A 20,214-nucleotide genomic window follows, 5' to 3' on the forward strand; every position below is an offset into this window, starting at 1 on the left:
GAGCTTGAGTCCTGCTTAGCTGTACCTTAACCAACCATTTTACTAAATTACTAAATAATTTTCTAACCACTCCTAACCTATTGTAAAACCATTCTTGAACCAATCATATCCCACCACCTTCATTGATTTACACCTAGCAAAATTAGCTATGCAACAAACAAACAATCAAAGAACCAGAGACCAGACAGATAAACAATAGAGAAATGGGGATCCTAAAGGCAAAACAATAGAAGTATAGTTTTTACAATCACAACTGTTGAGAAGTGATTTCTCGCCAGACAGAACGTCATCAAACAACGTTTTCTTGAAAGAAACAGATCTTAAGCTGGTTAGCTGGTGCTGGAGGTATATTAACAGCCCGAGATGACATTGTTTTAATGTCATTTAGATGGAATGTGAGGATGTGACTTTCTGCTTCTTAGCTCCTGCTGCCTTCCCAATATGGCCACAGACAAAGGCCTCAGACCTTACAATATGGCTACAGGAAAAGGCCTTGTCCTTCCAAGCCTGTGCTGCTGGGCAGCCCCCGAGCACTCCCTTTCCATTCACCCCTGCTGCAGCCAGCTCACCTGGGGCAGCTCCCTGCTATGTGCAGGGGCGCTTTGTTCCAGCTGCCTGCCCACCCAGCCAGGGGGCGTCTTTCCAGGTGTCCATCTGCCGTGCTAGTCCCCACAAGGAGCAGGCAAAGCACAGCCTGGAAGAATGGCCTGTTGTCGTCCCACCCAGAAATTACATGGGAAATCAGTCGGTGCCCGTGGGGCAGGGAGAAGTGGCTTTTCAGGAGGTCCGAGAGGAAGCAGCTTCTCTGCGGCAGCACTATTCCTTGCTCGGTTACCGTCCCATGGGGTCTCTGTTCCAGCTCAGCACCTCCGAGCGGAGCTGCTCAGCGAATGGCATTTCCATCCCACGGGGGCACGGACACGTCCGAATTCTCCTTTGTCCCCAACTGGGATGAAAATTCAAACTTTTCATATTGCCTCTGAAATGGAAATTCCGGAATATTTTGTTTCTGAAACATCCTCATTGGAATGTTTTTTGTTTCAATAATGTCAAGGCATTCTAACCTAGTACAGTATATTCAATCTATACAGAATGGTAAATAGCTATATTAATAGAATACAATTACATTTACAAAAAAAATCGTCCAAGTGAAATAAGGTCACAATGAGCTATTCCATTTCAATGCACGTTGTTCTGAAATTTGTCGTTGCTTTGAAATCAACCTGTTCCCATGAAATGTTTCGATTTCAAAACAGCATTTTCCAGTGGGAAAACTGTTCCATCCAAAAATATTGACCTGCTCCACCTAGGAGAATAGGAACTGCCAGACTGGGTCAGACCCCCTGGCCATCTAACCAGGGCCGGCGCAACCCATTAGGCGACCTAGGTGGTCACCTAGGGCACTACAATTTGGGGGGTGGCGACCACGGCGGCATTTCAGGGCGGGACCTTCCGCCGCCTAGGGTGGCAGAAAAGCTGGCAGCGCTCCTGCATCTAATCTACTGTCCTGTCTCTGGCAGGAGTCAGGGGCTTCCCAGGAAGGGGCAGAAACCCTGGTAATGGGGGATTTTCTAGACTAACCTGCCCACGGATCAAGTTCCACCCTCCCCCAGCAGTTAGTGGTGGGCTTAGGGCTGAAGCAGGAGAATTTTAAACCCTCTTTCTTTTAGTCCCTTTTTTTCAAAATGTTCCCCCTTCTTTCCTTAATGGGTCTTCTCATTATCCCTGTCATTGTGAAACCTGCTCGTAAGACTGGAACGCCAGGAGAAACGTTCTTATTGGCCGACCCAGTAGGGAGCCCTCACATTTGGTCCATCCTTGATGCTGATTGGCTGAGAGGGTAGCTACGTGTCATGGCACAAAAAGGCCCATTTCTCTTTTTTCTTTTTTTTTATTCACTTTTGGGGGATGTTGCTTTTCCTTTACGCTCGTTGCAGAAGCAATGGCAATAAAAACGCCCCTGCTGTGACTTGGAGCCCAAAGGCCCACCCCAGCCCCGCCCCAGGAGAGCAGTCTCCCAGCTCCGAGCTGTAGCAGCACTGCGATTTCTGAGCTCTGGTGGTTTGATCAGCAGCCGGGAATCTGGAGGGCGAGTTGATGGTTAGTCACTGACGTTTAGCAGCATCATCGTGTTGGGTTTGGGTTTTTTATGATGCTCAATAAAAGCAGACATTGCTCCAGCTGCCGGAGGAACATACATCGTGCTTGGCTTTTATTTAAGCCCACGCCACAGGCTGCTGCCATGTGATCTTGTAACTTTATCTTAGGCCAATAACACGGGGCGTTACTAATGACCAAGGCATGCAGCCTCCAGGTTGGCTTAATATTGATCTTTAACAACCTCTACAGCACGCTCCGTGAGCACGACTGGCGTGTGACCCTCGCATGTCACCAGCCCGAGGACTGTAGTGCCTCGTGATCCTGTCACCATCCGCTGAGTCCTGTGCGGCTGCCCTTGCTGTGTGAATGCTCTCCTGGATGGAAGCAGGGGGCACTGCCAGGCACAGGGCGGGGTAGCTTGTAGGAGCTCCCTGGTGCGCTGGCAGGTGGGCAGCTTACATGGGCTTGAGGGGGAAATAGATTAATTAAGGTGGGCTGGGGAAGATGGGAGTGGGGAGGAGGAACTCCGCTTGCTCCTCAAGATGGCTTGGGTAAGCAGCGCTATGCTACCCCTCTGGGCCGGGATGGTGAGAGCTCCCCCTGCTGGTTGCCTGCTTTAATCCCCAGGATGGTACTGGCTGTATCCAGGAGCCAAAAAACCAATAGTCTATTCCCCAACCCTGGCCTCTACTCACCTCACCCAGGAGAGAGACTTAGCTGAGGTGCTGGCAGTCGTGAGAGGGTAAAATAGGTGGGAGACTCCTTCAGAGGGGGCTTTCTGGCGCGGTTACAGAGAGCTCAGTGAAGGGGCAAACCAGTGTGCTGTATGTTAAAGTCTGACGTCACATATACCCTGAGCCGGGCTGGGAAGTCGCAGAAATCAGAGGACCTCAGCGCTGTTAGGTTAGGGAGAAAAACCTCGGCAGGAGGCTTTTACTGCGCTCTCTGGGCCAGTTCAAGTCATGATGTAATTTACAAGGAACAGCTGGTCTGGTGGCCTTGGTGAGTCTGTCTGCACCTGGGGCGAACTGTGCCAGAGCTCGGAGTGAGACGTGGGGGCGAGGTGCCCCAGGCTCATCGTCTTGTTAGCTGTTAAACTGCCCTGAGCGGATCATAAGGCGGCACAGATCGACTAAGCTCTTTGCTACAGCGGCTAGGAAGTGGTGAGCTACAGCCGAAAGCTCTGCTAGAGATGGGTCCAGAGCTCAGCAGCGGTCTCTGTGAGCAATGCCAGGCTTACGGGTGAACACAGAGCTGCAGAACAGGATGGAGTCCCTATTGTGTATGTTCTTCTATAGCACTCATGAGTGTAGCCTCTGAGCTTAGCCTCACAACCTCTGTCATTGTCCCCATGGGGAAGCCTGGGTGACCTGGCCCTGACCACAGATCTTGCAGAACCCAGATCTCCTGATCCCAGTCCTGTGTCTTACCCACAAAACTGCTAGATGTTCCGTTGGTCCATGTTGGCTGAGTAAAAGCCCCTTAATGCCATTCCTCTCTGGACTAGGCCAGAACATTGTTCCACTTTGGCCAGCATGGGTGGGTTATGGCTTGACAGCACCAGCCAAGCTGCTCTCCCTCCCCATCTCTGTTGTAGCGCAGGCTGAACTTGTGGCTAGCGATTCTCCCGCAGTGGCTAGGATGTGTTTTGCACAGGCAGATACTTACAGTCTGGCTGTAGCTAGGATTCTGTTTCTCATTTCTAGCAAGGACAGTAACATCTCCATGTTGTTGTTCCACAGGGTAAGGATGGACACAGCCGTTTTACCCCATCCACGGTGCTTCTTGTGAAACTTATTCTCACTTGGATCTCTCCTCTCTTCCTTTTCCTAGAGGAGTCCTGTCCACGGAGCTTGGACTGCACGCTGCAGAGAAGGGCGTTCTGCCCCCCTGGTTCCCATGCCTGTGGTCCCTGCCTCCCGCAGTTTGTGGAAGATGAACACGGAAGATGCGTCCAGAGGAAGTGGTCCTCCACTGGTATGTGGGTGCGCAGCAATGGGCCTTCCTGCCGGCTCCGTGTAAACCCTTAGTCTGCACTCCGCTCTCGTCCCCGACTGTAAAATTCTCTAAGTTGCCTTGAAAGCAGGGATTTTTATGGGCTTAACTGTGAATTAAAGTGTATTGCAGAGGAGATGTACCCTGCAGGCGTTGGCAATGATGTAGGATCTCTCCCCTGCTGCATTAGTGCTCCAACACATGGTAGACAGCTAGCTAAATTCTGCTCTCCGTTACAAAGTGCAGCTGACCCCTCTGAAATATCAGGGGCCGTGCAGCTCAGCTCTGAATCGCCACCTCCCTTGCTGCATTACGTTACTTAGCACAGAAACCTAGTTCAGTGCGTCGCTGGATGCCGAGAGAGAACAGGAGGTGTCCGGTAAATGGCAAGGCCCTGTTTGTCCCTGCTCTGGGCATGGTAGCTGGGAACGGAAGTAGTCTGCCAATCATAACTAGACACATCAGTCCTGGGAATGTGTTAGTGGCAGTGGAAATTAGCCTTCAGCATCACAGAGCCTGGTCACTCTTGCTAGAGCTCTGGTCTGTGTTACACAGAAGGTCACACTACATGATCACAGTGGTTGAGCCCTGAGCTCAGAGCAGAGCCCTGAGCACCAGGGGTTGGACACCGCCCCACTCCCCCCTCTCCCCCCCCCAGGTTTGAACAACATACACAGCCAGTGGGGAGAACTCAGTACCGCGGCTTTAGAACCCCCAAGGCACAATTTCCTGTAGCAGGTGGTGGGTACAAGAGTGGTGCGAACTCCTATTGATGACAGAACAGTGCCGGAGGGGTGTTCTGCTGCTCCCCTTTGTAGGTTTCCTTCATCAGCTGTCACTTATGTATTGTGCATGAGGTCCTCCTTAGCTCAGCGGCAGGCAGGTGTTGCATGCACACGGAGCTGCTCTTCGTGGTGAACTCTGTGCTGCCAGAGCTTGAGGTTTGAGCAGGGACTATTGGGAGTGGGGCATTTTCTCCTCCTCCCCGGACTGAGGCTGCTTTGCCGATCCCTGCAGCCGTCAGCAAAGTTACAAGAGGTACATTTGCTTTACTCTTGCCCCGTTGCTCAGCACAAGCGGTCAGCCTGCATGATCCTAAGGCAGGGTTTCCTGTTTGGAAATGGGACCTGTCCCTTGCAGAGCTCAGTCTGATTGTTCTGGGATGGGTGTTTGACGGCTGTCTCATTCCGTTTTGGATTCGACTGGTTTTAAAAATATATTTCTGGAGGTGTCACCTGGTGCCTTAATGCTTCCCCCAGAGGAGGATTCTGGACGATTTCAGGCTGTGGCCACCTAGCCCTGCAGACGCTGCACTTCTACGCCCTAAAGCCTCCCGATTTTAATCTCTCGAGCGGCGACAATTGTTACAGCAACGGAAGGGGTTTCCCATCACTGTACTAAATCCACCAATTCTGCCGCCAACCTACCCGCGCCTACAGTCGGGGCTTGGCTGACCGTACTACGTCACAAAGGGCAGGACATTTTTCACAGCCCTGAGCGATGTAGGTAGGCACACCAGGGCCAGGAGTGACGAAAGCTGCATAAAAGTGGGGGGCCACCGGTGCCGAAACCATAGCCCCGCCCCTGAGGCCCCTGTCCCCAAGACCCCGTCCCTCCTCCCCAAGGCCCCATCCCTGTGCCGCCTCTTCCTGCCAAGATCCCGCCCTCCACTCGCTCCTCTCCGCCGCCTCCCCCCTGTCGCTCACCTTTACGGCCGATAAAAAGTGATGGGGCCATGACCCCCCGGCCCACCTTGTTCTAGTGCCCCCGCCATGGCATAGTCACTGTTCGTACTGTCATCCATCTCCATCTTCTGCCTCCTTGAATGTCTCACCCACAGGGCAATGCTGTTCCCCAGCTCTTGCAGTGGGTGGCTCCCAAGGTTATTGGCCCTGTCACCCTGCTTTGCTTTCTCATCCCTCTGATTCATTTCTCACACTGATTGTTGACCCTTCTGGGAAGCCGAATGATGGCATCATATCCTGACGACAGAGGACCCTGAGCTCTTCGTCTTTGCCCGGCATCTGTCTGTGCCACTTAAAACCAGCCCGGTATATTATCCTGCCTAATTGTTATTGGGCTCTTAACAAACGCCTCCAGGGCCCATTAATGCAGTGCGTCTGGGGACCCGCGTGCAGCCAGCCTGGGTTTACTGTCAGGGTCATGGGCGCAGAGAGGAGCATTGACGTCAGTGCTGTAATTAGATGGTGGGACCTGGCGGGCTTGGGGCACTGCCGAGCTCGCAGAGAAGGGACTGCGGGGAAGGTGAGCAATGGAGGGGAATGGCAATGAGCCTGATGGACAGCAAGCAGGGGAGGTGGCGATGCAGCGCCAAGCCCACAAGCAAAGATCGAATGTGAGGGAGGTTAACGATGTTGAGAAGGGAAGCGGATGGAAGTGTGACCAGCCAGTGTGCGTCGGTGTCTGCTGAAGAGGGGAGGGGATCTACGGCCTCCCTTACTTACAGGTTCAAGGTTTGAGCTGGACCAGTGGAATCCAGTAACAAATTCTTAATTCTCCACGTGCTGCAGAATTATCCACTGGAAAGGTGTCGGGGGGTGTTACGCTGGCAGTTTTGGCAGCTGGTAGAATGTGCTATCTAGGCGTGCTCCGGATGGATTCCCCTAAGCTCTGCATTGCCTACCGTGACGTAGGGTAGTGCCCTGCCCCTTAATGCCTGGGATATCTGCAGGCCACGCTTGCTTACGGTGAGAATCAGCCAAGCCAGGTATGGGCGATGCTGTTGTAGCCGATGGGGCAGCACAGGTGTTGCTAGGGTGACCAGATGTCCCGATTTTATAGGGACAGTCCCGATATATGGGTCTTTTTCTTAAATAGGCTCCTATTACCCCCCACCCCCGTCCCGATTTTTCACACTTGCTGTCTGGTCACCCTAGGTGTTGCTGGGGTCAGAACCAGGCGAGTTGGGTTTACAGCTGGTTGGCGAAGGTCCATCTCTCCTTCCACACACTGTGTTGGGCTTTGTTTTGATTGGAACCCCATGCCTGAAAGCTGGCTAGCAAAACCAGAAGAGCTTTTCAGGCCGGGAGCTTTTTGATTTTTCTGCCCAGGTCGATTTGAGTTGGAGACACTCTCAGGAACAGTGTGTGTCTTTAGACCAGGCTAAGTTGTTTCTGGAAGGGTTGAGTTTTGCAGCAGCTGTATCAGGAGGTGGGGGAGGAGAAGGTGCCCTAGGGCAGTGCTGCAGAGGTGAATGGATTAGAGAAGGCCTTGCTTTGAGCTGGCCCTAGTCAGTGCGGGAGTGTTCAGCTCTGCTCTTTAAAGGCATCTTATGGGAGTCTCCTCCAGTGCAGAAGAAAGGAACCTATTAGCTGCCACTGCTAAAGAAACTTCCCGAGGGTGTGAAAGGAGATGAGAGTTAGCAACTCGTGCGTGGGCCTTTCCCAGCGTGTGTTCCCACAGTCCTAGCACGAGCCCGGCTGGCTCCATTAGTTCTAAGTTTAAAAGCCTGGCTGTCGAGATGAGCCACAGCGCAAAGTCTGATTAGCCCCTTTGTACAGACTGTGGGTGTGACTGTGATGAGCCTAGTAACAACCAGAGAACACACCTAGGGCTGGGTTGTAATGGTCACGCAGTGACCCCTAGTGGCCAATTGGAGTAATGCATAAATGGATTCCCGTGAAGCAGGAAAAACGAGTCCTTATGGCACCTTAGAGACTAACCAATGTATTTGGTTTCAGAGTAGCAGTGTGTTAGTCTGTATCCGCAAAAAGAAGAACAGGAGTATTTGTGGCACCTTGGGCATAAGCTTTCATGCATGGAGTGAAAGCTATTCGGGTATTACAGCAGGTATATATATTAGAGCACATGAAAAGATGGGAGTTATCTTACCAAGTGGGGGGGTCAGTGCTAACGAGGCCAATTCAAACAGGGTGGAAGTGACCTATTCCCAACAGTTGACAAAAAGGAGTGAATATCAACAGAGGGAAAACTACTTTTTGTAGTGACCCAGCCACTCCCAGTCTTTATTCAGGCCTAATTCGATGGTGTCAAGTTTGCAAATTAATTCCAGTTCTGCAGTTTCTCGTTGAAGTCTGTTTTTGAAGTTTTTTTGTTGAAGAACTGCGACTTTTAGGTCTGTAATTGTGTCCAGGGAGGTTGAAATGTTCTCTGACTAGTTTTTGAATGTTATAATTCTTGACGTCTGATTTGTGCCCATTTATTCTTTTGCGGAGAGACTGTCCGGTTTGGCCAATGTACATGGCAGAGGGGCATTGCTGGCACATGATGGCATATATCACATTGGTAGACGTGCAGGTGAACGAGCCCCTGATGGTGTGGCTGACGTGGTTTCCCAAGCTTCTGACAGCTCAGTCCCATCCCCACTACCGGGAAAACGAACCCTCTCACGCCCCAAAATGGTCTTTAAAGGCCTGCGCACCTTAATACACATACATTCTGCACCTCCCAGGGCGGGTGCACCCCACGCTCTGGGGAAAGGGCTGGTCTGAGGAATTGCAACGACTATAGCTGTTACCCCGTGTACAGGAGGGCGTGGGAATAGGCTGGTGTAACTACTGGTCTGTGTGGCACAGTCCTCCATTCTCATTGCTTTAAACCCGGCAAAGACATGCCATTCTACCATGGCTGCATCTGTGCAGAGGGCCAGCTGCCAGGAGAAGAACGGCATTCAGTGGCTGCAGGTAGGATATTTAAGAGCAGGTCTGCCAATAAAAGCTGCCCATTTACAGAAGACTAATAATATGTATAAGCTACCGTAGTACCTGTGTGCAGGTGCATGAGCAGCGTTTGTATGTTTCCGGGATACACTAATTGCTCCTGACATTGATACTCTTGCTAGCCAAGAACTGACCCTAGACCTTTATAGCACCACTCTGCTCAGCAGTCTGGAGTTTGGTGAGCTTGGTGCTGAGTTGCCATCACTTCTGTGTACGTTAGAGCCTGGTTCATTTGCGCTTTGCTGATCTGCATGCCCTCTACCTCCCACAAAATAATGGCAGCATCTTCCTCTCTCAGGAATTATCAGCCTTGGGCAGACAGGAAGGGTCACGTAGGAGGAACAGGAACTCGAGAAAGAGACCTCATCCTTCCTCCGGCCAGGGCGCTGGACAGTCTAACTCTTCCTCAGGTCAGAAGCAGGCCTTTTGAAGATGCGCTCGGGGGTGATGCACCAGATCAGAGACTGGATCCTTTTCATCCCGTCTATCACCGCTCTACCCTGCGTGGGCCCACGTTACACTGGACCGTTGGATGCTCTGCATGGTAGAAATGGGATATTCTCTCCAATTCTCGGCCCTCCTGCCCTTCCACCCCCTTCCCCGTCCCTCTTAAGGGGCCCCTCTCAAAAGCAACTCCTCATACAGGAGGTGCACTCGCTCCTCCCACTAGGAGCAGTGGAAGAAGTTCCTCAGGACTACAGGGGCAGGGGCTTTTATTACCAGTATTTCCTAATACCGAAAGCCAAAGGCGGGCTAAGGCCCATCCTAGACCTGCGTGAACTCAACAAGTTCCTGAAGAAACTGAAGTTCCGCATGGTCTCGTTGGCCTCCATCATCCCTTCCTTGGATCCCCGGGGACTTGTATGCCACTCTCAACTTGAAGGACGCGTATTTCCATATAGCAATAACATCCCACAGAAAATACCTCAGGTTTGTGGTAAGCAACAACCACTGCCAGTTCACAGTCCTCCCATTCGGTCTGTCAGCAGCGCCCCGAGTATTTACCAAGGGCATGGCAGTGGTGGCCGTGTTCCTGCGTGGGCGTCAGTTCCCGGACCTAGACGACTGGCTGATCAAGGGCCACTCCAGGGCTATAGTGGAGGCACAAGTTGAATTCATCATGGCAACGTTGGATGCACTGGGCTTTCTCCTGAACGTGGGGAAGTCCACTCTGTCCCCTGTTCAGCGGATAGTTTATAGGGATGGTTCTGGACTTGACCCAGGCCAGGGTGTACCTGCTAGAAATGAGGTTCCGGACCCTGGGCGACGACATTCGGAGTCTCAGGCAGTTTCCCACCACCCCAGCTCGAAATTGCCTGAGACTCCTGGGACGGATGGCTGTCATTGCAAAGCTGCCAAATCAGCGGAGCCCCGGGCTCTGGTGGTTTTGATGGCAATTCTACCTGTGCATAGATCACTGGCTGTTGGGAACAGAGGGAACCAGGTGCAAACACCAGTGTCTGATGGATCAAGGGCATTTAATGCTCCATCGCCTGCCAGAATCCCCTGCACACCGCGCCCACCTAAGGGGGGGGGGGTGCGTGTGGGGGGCAGCCCTGTAGAGCTGGAGTCGTGGCCATTGAGGGAGACAGAACATAGGAAGTGGGGCGATGGGTGAGCATCCAGACTTCACCTCCTCCTGGGCTGCCCCCTGCTGGGGGAAGTAAATACTGCAGGCTGTAAACAACTGGGATTCTCCTTCCCCTTTATGACGGGAAGGGAAGAAAGATGTAAGCAAGACCCATGTGTAAAGCTCCCACCCATCAAAGCCCATTCTTTGCGATCCATGCCCAGTGCTCCCACTCCAAAGGGCTTTTGGCTCATCTCTCTAGCCTCTCGTCTGTGCAGCGCCAGGGCTGGATGCTACTTGGCTACGCTCAGCCTAAGAACACACCGCCCGACTGCCCGGGGAAAGCCCTGTGAGAGGGGGCCAGTGCAACAAGGCCACCCCCAAGCCCTTGCAAAAATATTTCCGAGCCCTTCCGTGGCAGACCAGTAGCTGCCGTGATCTGTGACGGGCATGAAGGAGTTAAGCGGCTGTTGTTGTCTGGAATTCTCCCAGTCGCTGTGGGTTTAATCGATTGCAAAAGGCTTTTACTGCGTGGTCTGCTCTGCTGGCATTTGGTCTCGCATCTGGACTGCCGTGTGCAGGGAGGGGGCGTCTCAGCATAGGAAACGGCTTGTGGTATTAGGCAGCCGAGCTGTCTGTTCTCGCTTGCTAGAAGAGCAATAGGCAACGCTCAATGGAATTAAACAGCAACAAATTACAAACCTCAGGTTTTTCTTCTGCTCCATATAAATTAACATGTGCTGCTCCCTGCTGTGCAGTGCTGCAGGGCAGGGGGGTGGGGACAAGGTTAGGGAGGCACTGAAACGCTTGCTTGAAGAATGATCGTCACAGACCAGCCGAAAGGGCAATGCGGAGTCCGTAATCTTCATGGTTCAGGCCAGAGGTTATTCCTTTGCTTGGGTCAGGAGGACATTTTCCAGCCTTTTAGCCCTCGCCTATCCCCCGGGAAATATTCCAGAGTGAAGAGGTTTTTTTTCCCCTTTGGGGTTAGTATTCCTGACCTTTGGGGGAAATGTATCAAGTGAGAATTCTGTTCTTTGTACCACCCTGTAGATTGTCTAGTCGACACTCGGGTTTAACGGCGTCATGTGCTGAGATGGTTCAGGTTTTGCTGGGTAACTGCCAACCCCAAAGCATGTGTGTCGCTTGAGCTGTCCCCTTTTCCCCAGCCCTGCCTCTTGGTGCGCAGAGGGCTTTGCGTGCCTCGGGAAAGGGCTGAGTTCTCCCCAGACGCTTTGTCGTTTGGCGGCAGAGCTGTCCCAGGGGGTGGTTGTGGGAGGGAACGAGAGCTGGGGCGCGGCGTGCAGGAGACGGGGGGGAGGGGGGCAAGTTCGCTGTGCCACGTGCTGGTTCTAGCCCCGCCGCTAGTCGAGGCGGCGTTAACGTTTCCAACCCCTAACGTAGGGGACGCGACAGGCCCAGGACATAGTCGCGGGCGCCTTTAGGAGATGATCCGAAAGCCCACGTGGAGCTTTGAAATGTGCTCCCTCATTGAGTTGAAAAAGGGGATTCTGGGAAAGGAGCGAGTTTGTATCAGGGTTTCAAAGGAGAAAAGGGTGCTGTGGGGGAGGGGTGGTTCCTGCTGCAGCATCAGAGCTCCCCACCAGGCCTTGATCGCCCCCTCAGGACCCTTCATGGGCAGGTTTAGAACTGCCCTGAGACGAGCCGGGAAAGTGGTGGTCTCTGTGGCTAGTGGGTCTGCACTGGGGTAACAGCTCTCTGGCTCCTTTGCTCATCTGCCTCCTAGCAATGCAAAGGGATGTTGGCACCCTTAGCCCCCTACCCGCTGTCTCTGGGGAGGCAGCAGGACGACTCATGCCCTGTGCTCTGGTTTCAGCGTTGGGAGTTTTGCACATTGTCCATAGTACTTCCCCGGCTTGTTTCGACAGGGTCTTTGGAGTATGTTTTTCAGTAGAGATGCAGCCTGTTCATCTCCGTCGCCATAGCAACCCTGCTTTGTGTCTGCGGGTTAACAAACAGCAGTGAGTGGGTCTGGGGTGGGCTGCGCTGCCCACGGGTTGGGAGCTCCCGGCAGCTGTTTAAATAACAAGTGAATCCCGACCTTCAGTCTCCGCGTTAGTGATGTCAGCAGCGGTTGAGGACGCAGAGCTGTGTCAGCGTGTATGTTCCCTGGTGCTGCGTGGGGGGATGCAGTGCCATGTTGGTGGGGGGTGGGGTGGATGCAGTGCCATGGCGGGGGGGGATGCAGGCCCGGGTCGGCATGGTGGGGGGGAGGTAAGATGCAGTACCATGTTGGTATATGCTCCCTGGGGCTGCATGGGGGTCTGTGGATACAGCGGCGTGGGGTGGGGGCAGATGCAGTGCCGTGTGGGGTAGGTGCAGCACAGTGTCCGGGGTGTGTGTGTGGATGCAGCGCTGTGTCGATACGGGGAAGGGGGTGGATGCCGTGCCCTGTTGCCATACTCTCCCTGGGGCTGCATGTGAACTGGCTGTGTCTGCGCTGTATCTATATGATCCAACCTGCCAGGAGAATGCACCTGTGCTGAACTGCCCTCTTCCTGCAACAGCCTGCATTGCTGACGTGATTCTTCACTGGGTCAGTCAGAGCTGTCTCTAGCGGTCTCTTTGCATCCCCCAGCTCCTAGCCTCCCGCGTGGGGTAGAAGAGACGACAAATGGTCCCCCTTCCTCTCCCGCCCACCCTCCACGATCACCTCCCCTGTAGCTCTGCTCTATCTGCTGAGACAAGTAGGTGCTTTACAGGGGCACAAGGGGGTTAGGCCTCTAAATCCCACAGAAAGTTTATGGGCTTGGGGCACCAAGCTCCCTTTAGGGCCCTTTTGAGAATCCCAGCCTTTCCCTGTCTCTAGCTGCTCTCCCTAGCCCTGCGCTGGGGACAGTGGCCCTGGCAATCCTAGTCCAGCTGTAAGGCCGACTGGATCCTTTAGAAAGTGTAGAGCTCCGGCTTTCCCTGGGGGAACCGTGAGAGCCGTGTCCTCTGGATGTAACACGGCAATATCCCTTCACTAGCTCCTGCCACCAGGGAATGAGACAAGGCTCCATAACCTGAGCAGAGTGCCTGGCCAAGGCAGTTCCTGAGAGCAAGAAGCTGCTGATAGCCAATATCCCCCGTTAGCCCCAGTCTTCAGCCTCCGGGGTGAGGGTTACGAAGGGTTAAACTTCGCCTAGGTGCTGCTCATTTGACACTGATCTTAGAATCCCAGCTGTCACTTCTCGCTCTCCCTCGCTCCCTGCGATTGGATGCTGCTCCTGGTGGTAGAGCGTGCGAATGAGCAAGTGTCCCCCCCCCACACCACCACCACCCACACACCTGCACAGAGCCAGGAGCTCAGAGAATAACACAACTGCCTGCGCTGCAGAGGTGCTGCTGGTGCCTTAGTGCCCTGCTGCTCCGAGGGCTGCTGATTTGAAAGAAAGAAAAAAGAAAAAAAAATTAAAGGAAAATAAAATAAAGATTCTGCTCAAGATGAAACTAAGTCAAGTTTTCCTCCCCGAGTGCTTGTGCGTCCTGGTGACGGTGAGCGTCAGTGCTCCGGTGCAGCACGCGCAGCCTGGATTCTACCACCACAGAGGTAAGAGGGCTCCTCTTTAGGGGTACTGTGTGTGTGTGTGTGTGTGTGTGTACAACTGGCAAGTCTGTGTTCTTTCCTAAATCAATGGATGCAGCCGTCACCTTGGATTAAAATAATTTGCCAAGCGAGGTACCAGCCACCAGTTCCAGACAACTGTCAGCCCTTTAGGGCAGGAGACTGTCTTTCTGTTGTGTGTCTATACAGCAACTAGTGCAAAGGGGGTGGGTCTGTGACTGGGGCGCCGAGGTGTTACTGCAACATTTGCAAAATAACAAAAGAGTTCCCTGCTCACGGAGTTAGCGTTGTGAAGTTCACACTGGGTTCTTCCATAAATCCCGGCTAGTCTATGGAAAAGAAAAAGAACAATGACTCGGTGGGGGCTTCTGATGTGTGATTGAAAGTCTGAACCGCCTGCCGGAACTCGCAGCGGTATGCCAGCAGGGCTTGCTGCCCTGAAGAAAACATGAGATTTAGTAGAGTACCTTTGGCAATAGCATTGTCCATCTGTGTCAGGTGTCTCCATGAAAAGAATGAGATGTCTACAGATTAACTCTTGCAATACCCTGAGCGGGGTCCAAACTGCATGGGTTTGAACTGTTCTGATGTTTGTGTAGCTGTTAACTGAAAGCAACCATTGTCTCCCGCTGCACGGCTGTTTTATTAAGAGCTTGGAAAACTTCAGTCACTAATGACCACCGGTGAGGGTAGACTTGGTCCTGCCTTCCTGCAGGGGGCTGGACCAAATAAGATCAGCTATACCGGGTCAGACCAAAGGTCCACTGGCCCCATATCCTGTCTTCCGACAGTGGCCAATGCCAGGGAACAAACACAGATGTATCCGCTGTCGTCCACTCCCAGCTTTTGGCAAACAGAGGCTAGGGACACTTCAGAGCATGGTCTTGCATCCCTGCCCATCCTAGCTAAAAGCCATTGATGGACCTAACCTCCATGAACTCATCTAGGTTGTTTTTTGAACCCTGTTATAGTTTTGGTCTTCACAACATCCTCTGGCAAAGAGTTCCACAGACTGACTGTGTGTTGGGTGAAGAAATACTTCCTTTTGTTTGTTTTAAACTGGTCATTGGGTGAACCATAGTTCTTGTGATATGTGCAGGAGTAAATAACATTTCCATATTCACTTTCCCACACCAGTCAAGATTCTATAGACCTCTATCATATCCCCCCCTTAGTCGTCTTTTTTCCAAGCTGAGAAGTCCCAGTCTTTTTAATCACTCTTCATACGGAAGCTGTTCCATACCCTCAATTATTTTTGTTGCCCTTCTTTGTATCTTTTCCAATTCCAATATATCTTTTTGAGATGGGGTGACCAGATCTGCACGCAGTATTCAAGATGTGGGCGTGCCATGGATTTATATAGAGGCAATATGATATTGTCTGTCTTATCATCTATCCCTTTCCTAATCATTCCTAACATTCTGTTCGCTTTTATGACTGCCGCTGCACATCGAGTGGATGTTTTCAGAGAACTATCCACAGTGACTCCAAGATCTATTTCTTGAGTGGTAACAGCCAATTTAGATCCCATCATTTTGTATATATAGTTGGGATTATGTTTTCCAATGTGCATTTCTTTGCATTTATCAACGTTGACTTTCATCTGCTATTTTGTTGCCCAGTCACCCGGTTTTGTGAAATCCTTCTGTAACTCTTCGCAATCTGCTTTGGACTTAACTATCTGGAGTAATTTTGTATCGTCTGCAAACTTTGCCACCTCGCCATTTACCCCATTTATCAGTACATTTATGAATATGTTGAACAGCGCTGGTCCCAGTACAGACCCTTGGGGGACACCACTATTTACCTCTCTGAAAACTGACCATTTATTCCTATCTTTTGTTTCCTATCTTTTAATCAGTTACTGATCCATGAGAGGACCTTCCCTCTTATCCCATGACAGCTTACTTTGCTTAAGAGCCTTTGTCAAAGGCTATCTGAAAGTTTAAGTACGCTATATCCACTGGATCACCCTTGTCCACCTGTTTTTTGATGCCCCCCCTCTCCCCCAAAAGATCTCTAATAGATTGGTGAGGCATGATTTCCCTTTACAAAGGCCATGTTGACTCTTCACCAACAAATCAGGTTAATCAATGTGTCTGATAATTCTGTTCTTTAGTGTAGTTTTAACCAGTTTACCTGGTACTGAAGTCAGGTTTACTGGCCTGTAATTGCCGGGATTGCCTCTGAAGCCTTTTTAAAAAAAATTGGCATCACATAGCTGCCCTCCAGTCATCTGGTGTAGAAGCTGATTTAAATGATTGGTTACATATCACAGTTAGTAATTCTGCAGTTTCATATGTCAGTTCCTTCAGAACTCTTAGGTGAATCCCATCTGGTCCTGGGGACTCATTACTGTTTAATTTGTCAATTTGTTCCAAAACCACCTCTACTGACACCTCAATCTGGGACAGTTCCTCAAATTTGTCACCTAAAAAGAATGGCTCAGGTGTGGGAATCTCCCTCACATCCTCTGCATTGAAGACTGATGCAAAGCATTCATTTAGTTTTTCTGCAATGACCTTATCATCCTTGAGTGCTCCTTTAGCATCTTGATTGTCCAGTGGCCCCACTGATTGTTTAGCAGGCTGCCTGCTTCTGATGTACTTAAAAAAAAAGTTGCTGTTACTTTTTGAGTCTTTGGCTAGTTGCTCTTCAAATTCGTTTTTGGCCTGCCTAATTATACTTTTACACTTGACTTGCCAGAGTTTATGCTCCTTTCTATATTCCTCAATACGATTTAACTTCCAATTTTTAAAAGCATGCCTTTTTGCCTCTAACCACTTCTTTTACTTTGTTTAGCAACAGTGGCACTTTTTTGGTCCTCTTATTATATTTTTTTAGTTTGGAGGTATACATTTAATTTGTGCCTCTTACAGTGTTTTTTCAAAGTTTCCATGCAGCTTGCAGGCATTTTACTTTCTGTTTAACTAGCTTCCTCCTTGAGATGACCTCTCAAGGTCTCTTCCAGCCCTGTGATTAGGGGCTGCTCTCTGGGCAGGCAGTAGCTACCAAGTGGGGTCAGGGAGGTTTTCCCAACAGAGGCCATATTGCACAATTCAGTGTCTTAAAAGTGGCAGTTTGATATTGTTGGGAAATGTCAAGCACCAGCCAGTGTTAGAGACATGATACCAGCCAATGGTCTGGCTAGAAGACTGGCCCTTTATACTGTTCTCTTCTTGGATACTTTCACCGTCGCCTCCCCCCACCACCGCCTCCCTCCACCGCCTCCCTCCACCCCCACCCCAAAAAGACATATTAATCAGGTGAGACTCCTCTTTGTCCTGTGGATAGGCTAGATTTAGGTGTCCAAATCCCATTTCATTGAGATGAGTGCCTAACTCCCCTTGGCTCCTTTGGAAATCCCACCCATGCAGAATGAGCCAGGGAGGGGGCAGTCCCGAGAGGGAGACTCAGAAGGGGCTCCTCAAATTGAACATCCCTCTGGTGTCTAAAATCTGCTGCCCTGCTAATGCTCCAAGCAGTCCCCAGCTGGCTGGCAATGAGGCGATTTCCCATTCAGCGCACTGTGCACTCGGCAGTGCTGTCTGTATAGTCCGTCACTGTTTCTCCTCAACGCGGGTTGCTCTGTTTTTGTGTGGGTCTGTTGTGCACAAACACGGGGAGAGAAACACTGCCAGTAAAACCACAAAGAACAGCAGAGGGGAGGCTCGAGAGACAGCATAGCAGCTGGAACTCCCTTCAGCTCAGGTGTCTGAAGTCCACACTGGTCCTTTAAAGAGCCCGTGCAACCATCCACCACCTCTTCTGCTCAGCCCTGTTCAGAATGTCCTAGATTCATAATGGCCATCTTCTTCCAGCCATGAACAGGGAAGTCTCATGGTCTATTAGCAAGAGCACATGGCCACATCAGACTTTTGTCTGGGTGGGCGAATACACCCAGTAGCAGCTGCATAGGAAAGAGGCAAGCGAAGAGCAAACCTAGAACAGACCTATTTTAAAAAGCATAACTTCAGTCCAGCCGAGTCCTCTTACAGGGTCTGTTCCCTGAACAGGTGGAAAGGGGTGAATTGCAGGGGACACATACCAAGTTCCAGTTAGTCAAATATTTGTCACTAAGCTCTAAATGCAGGCATTCGTGTAATATTTCAGGGGTACTTTAATATTGCATGAAACTAACCCAGTGGCATCAGAAATGCTGCATTGTGTGTGTGTGTGTATGACAATAGCAATAGAAATTTCAAAGATCACGGCTGGGTCACATTTATCCTAAGATGTAGGCTCATTGCAATGTTTCCACAAAAGCAGTTTTTAATTCATTTGTCAAAGCAACTTCCCTTTGGAATGTTCCCCGGCACTGTTTTCAATATTGCTTGTTTATAATCTCATCTGTGAGACTCGTCTGTAGTATTCAAGTGCCCTGCAAACAATAAGTTTAGCCTTAACACCCCTTCTCCCCCATCCAGAGTCGTTAGCCCCATTCTAAAGGGGAGGGAATTTAGGTACAGAGAGGTGGTGGCTTAGTCAGAAATAACCCCCCTGTTTCATGGGTCCCAGTTCTGTGCCATAGCTACAAGACACATCTTCCACCTGCAATGCCGACATCACAGCCCTGTGCTGATCCACGAGACTCTGAAAGTGAAACGGGCAGGTCTGATATCCTGTTCTTTAGGGTTACCATACGTCCGGATTTTCCCGGACATGTCCGGCTTTTTGGTCCTCAAATCCCCGTCCAGGGGGAATTGCCAAAAAGCCGGACATGTCCGGGAAAATAGGGAGGGGCCTTGGGGCTTGGGTCCGGGCCGGAGCCGCTTGGCCGGACCCAGTGCCCGAGCCGAGCTGGGCCAGAGCTGCTGGGGCTGGGGGTGCTCGGCTGGGGGTGCTCGGCCGGGGGCCCGAGCCAAGCTGGAGTCGCTAGGGCCGGGGGTGCTCGGCTGGGGCCGGCGCACTCGGCCGGAACTAGGTCCGGCGCCCCAGGGCCCGAGCCAAGCCGGGCTGGAGACGCCGGGGCCAGAGCCTCTTGGCCGGGGCCGGTCGGCCGCCGGAGGGACCCACTCAGCTGGGGGGGCTGGACTGGGCCGCACCTCCTCATGCCCGCCCCAGCTTACCTGCTGCCTGCCTGTTTCAGGCTTCCCGTGAACATTTGATTCGCGGGAAGCAGGGGAGGGAGAGGAGCAGGGGGGGCGGAGTGTTCAGGGGTGGGAGTGGAGTTGAGGTGGGGACTTTGGGGAAGGGGTGGAGTTGGCGCGGGGCCAGGGCTGGGGCCTTGTGGAGTGTCCTCCTTTTTTTTATTAAAATATGGTAACCCTATGTTCTTCTCAGCTTGGACAATGAAAATAAGTAATACACCGAACAAAAATTAGATACCTTTAAAGCTGTCAGTTTTTAATAAGAGGCATTTGTAACATAGGAAAGGACACTTTGGATTTATCTGCCAGCATCCTTTTCATTCTCTTCATCAGTAGGCGTGCAGGACAGCTCACCACTGGGGGTCTCCCTTGACTTAAATATGTTTCACTTTTAATGCCATTGCAGCTGTGTGCTGCACTTAGTCTAGTCATTGGGCTTCGAGCTGCTTTTTCACTCATGCAGAATCTGTGCAATGTTAACCCATCGTGTGCACATGCAGGGTAATCTCTGTTGTGATTTATGGCTGCCTCCTGAACATTTGTCCAGTTTTAAATGCTGCTTAAACTCCTGTTTCAACTTCAGGGTTCTTTTGTTTAAATCGATGCTAAGAAAGCAGAGCAGCTAGGGCAAAACTGTTTTAGGGTCAGTGGGGCAAAACAGCATGAGTGTGATTCCTGTAATGTAAATGCAGCTCCATGTGTGATGCTGAAGGGACCTAGTTAAAGTCCTGGTCTTCCTTTAGAGTTTGTCTAGACACAGAAGTTGCACTGGTTTATCATAAGTCTGTTTAAAAACGGCTTTAGTTAAACAGCTGCCAACTCCTGTGTGGATGAACTTATATTGATTTAAAACTTGGTTATATTGGATGTAGCTTGTGCCTGTCAACTTACTGGTGCGAGTCAAATGGCTACAGAGCAGGTTTAGACTGATTGGAGTGTCCACACCCAAGGTGGCACCCATTTAATGAAATCAGTTTAACAGAACACCCGTAAAGCAGTGCAGTTTTGTGCGTAGCGCAGGCCCCAGACAGTGGTATGGTTTATGTTAATATAACTAAACAGATTGCTCGAGTCCACCCTTCTGTGCATGCATAGCACAGCACTGTCCCAATAGCTCACAATACTGCTGTCCTCTCCACCCATCAATATATGCAGAAGTAACCCCTGTGATGGCTGTGATTGCAACTCTAG

The 20,214-nt window shown here is 51.2% G+C and overlaps 1 protein-coding gene and 1 pseudogene across 1 annotated transcript in view; one reads left to right on the forward strand and one right to left on the reverse strand.

Annotated features, from left to right (window-relative positions):
* Positions 1-20,214, reverse strand: part of LOC117867167 — a 658,956-nt pseudogene that overhangs the window by 113,864 nt on the left and 524,878 nt on the right.
* NPDC1 (neural proliferation, differentiation and control 1) overlaps positions 1-20,214 on the forward strand; it is a 123,425-nt gene that overhangs the window by 77,958 nt on the left and 25,253 nt on the right. Inside the window, exon 2 of the mRNA XM_034751990.1 lies at positions 3,934-4,077. Coding sequence (XP_034607881.1) covers positions 3,934-4,077 — 144 coding nt within the window. The remainder of the gene's footprint in view (positions 1-3,933; positions 4,078-20,214) is intronic.

Source organism: Trachemys scripta, chromosome 17 (genome assembly GCF_013100865.1).
Source record: "Trachemys scripta elegans isolate TJP31775 chromosome 17, CAS_Tse_1.0, whole genome shotgun sequence".
In the NCBI taxonomy this organism is placed as follows: Eukaryota; Metazoa; Chordata; order Testudines; family Emydidae; genus Trachemys; species Trachemys scripta.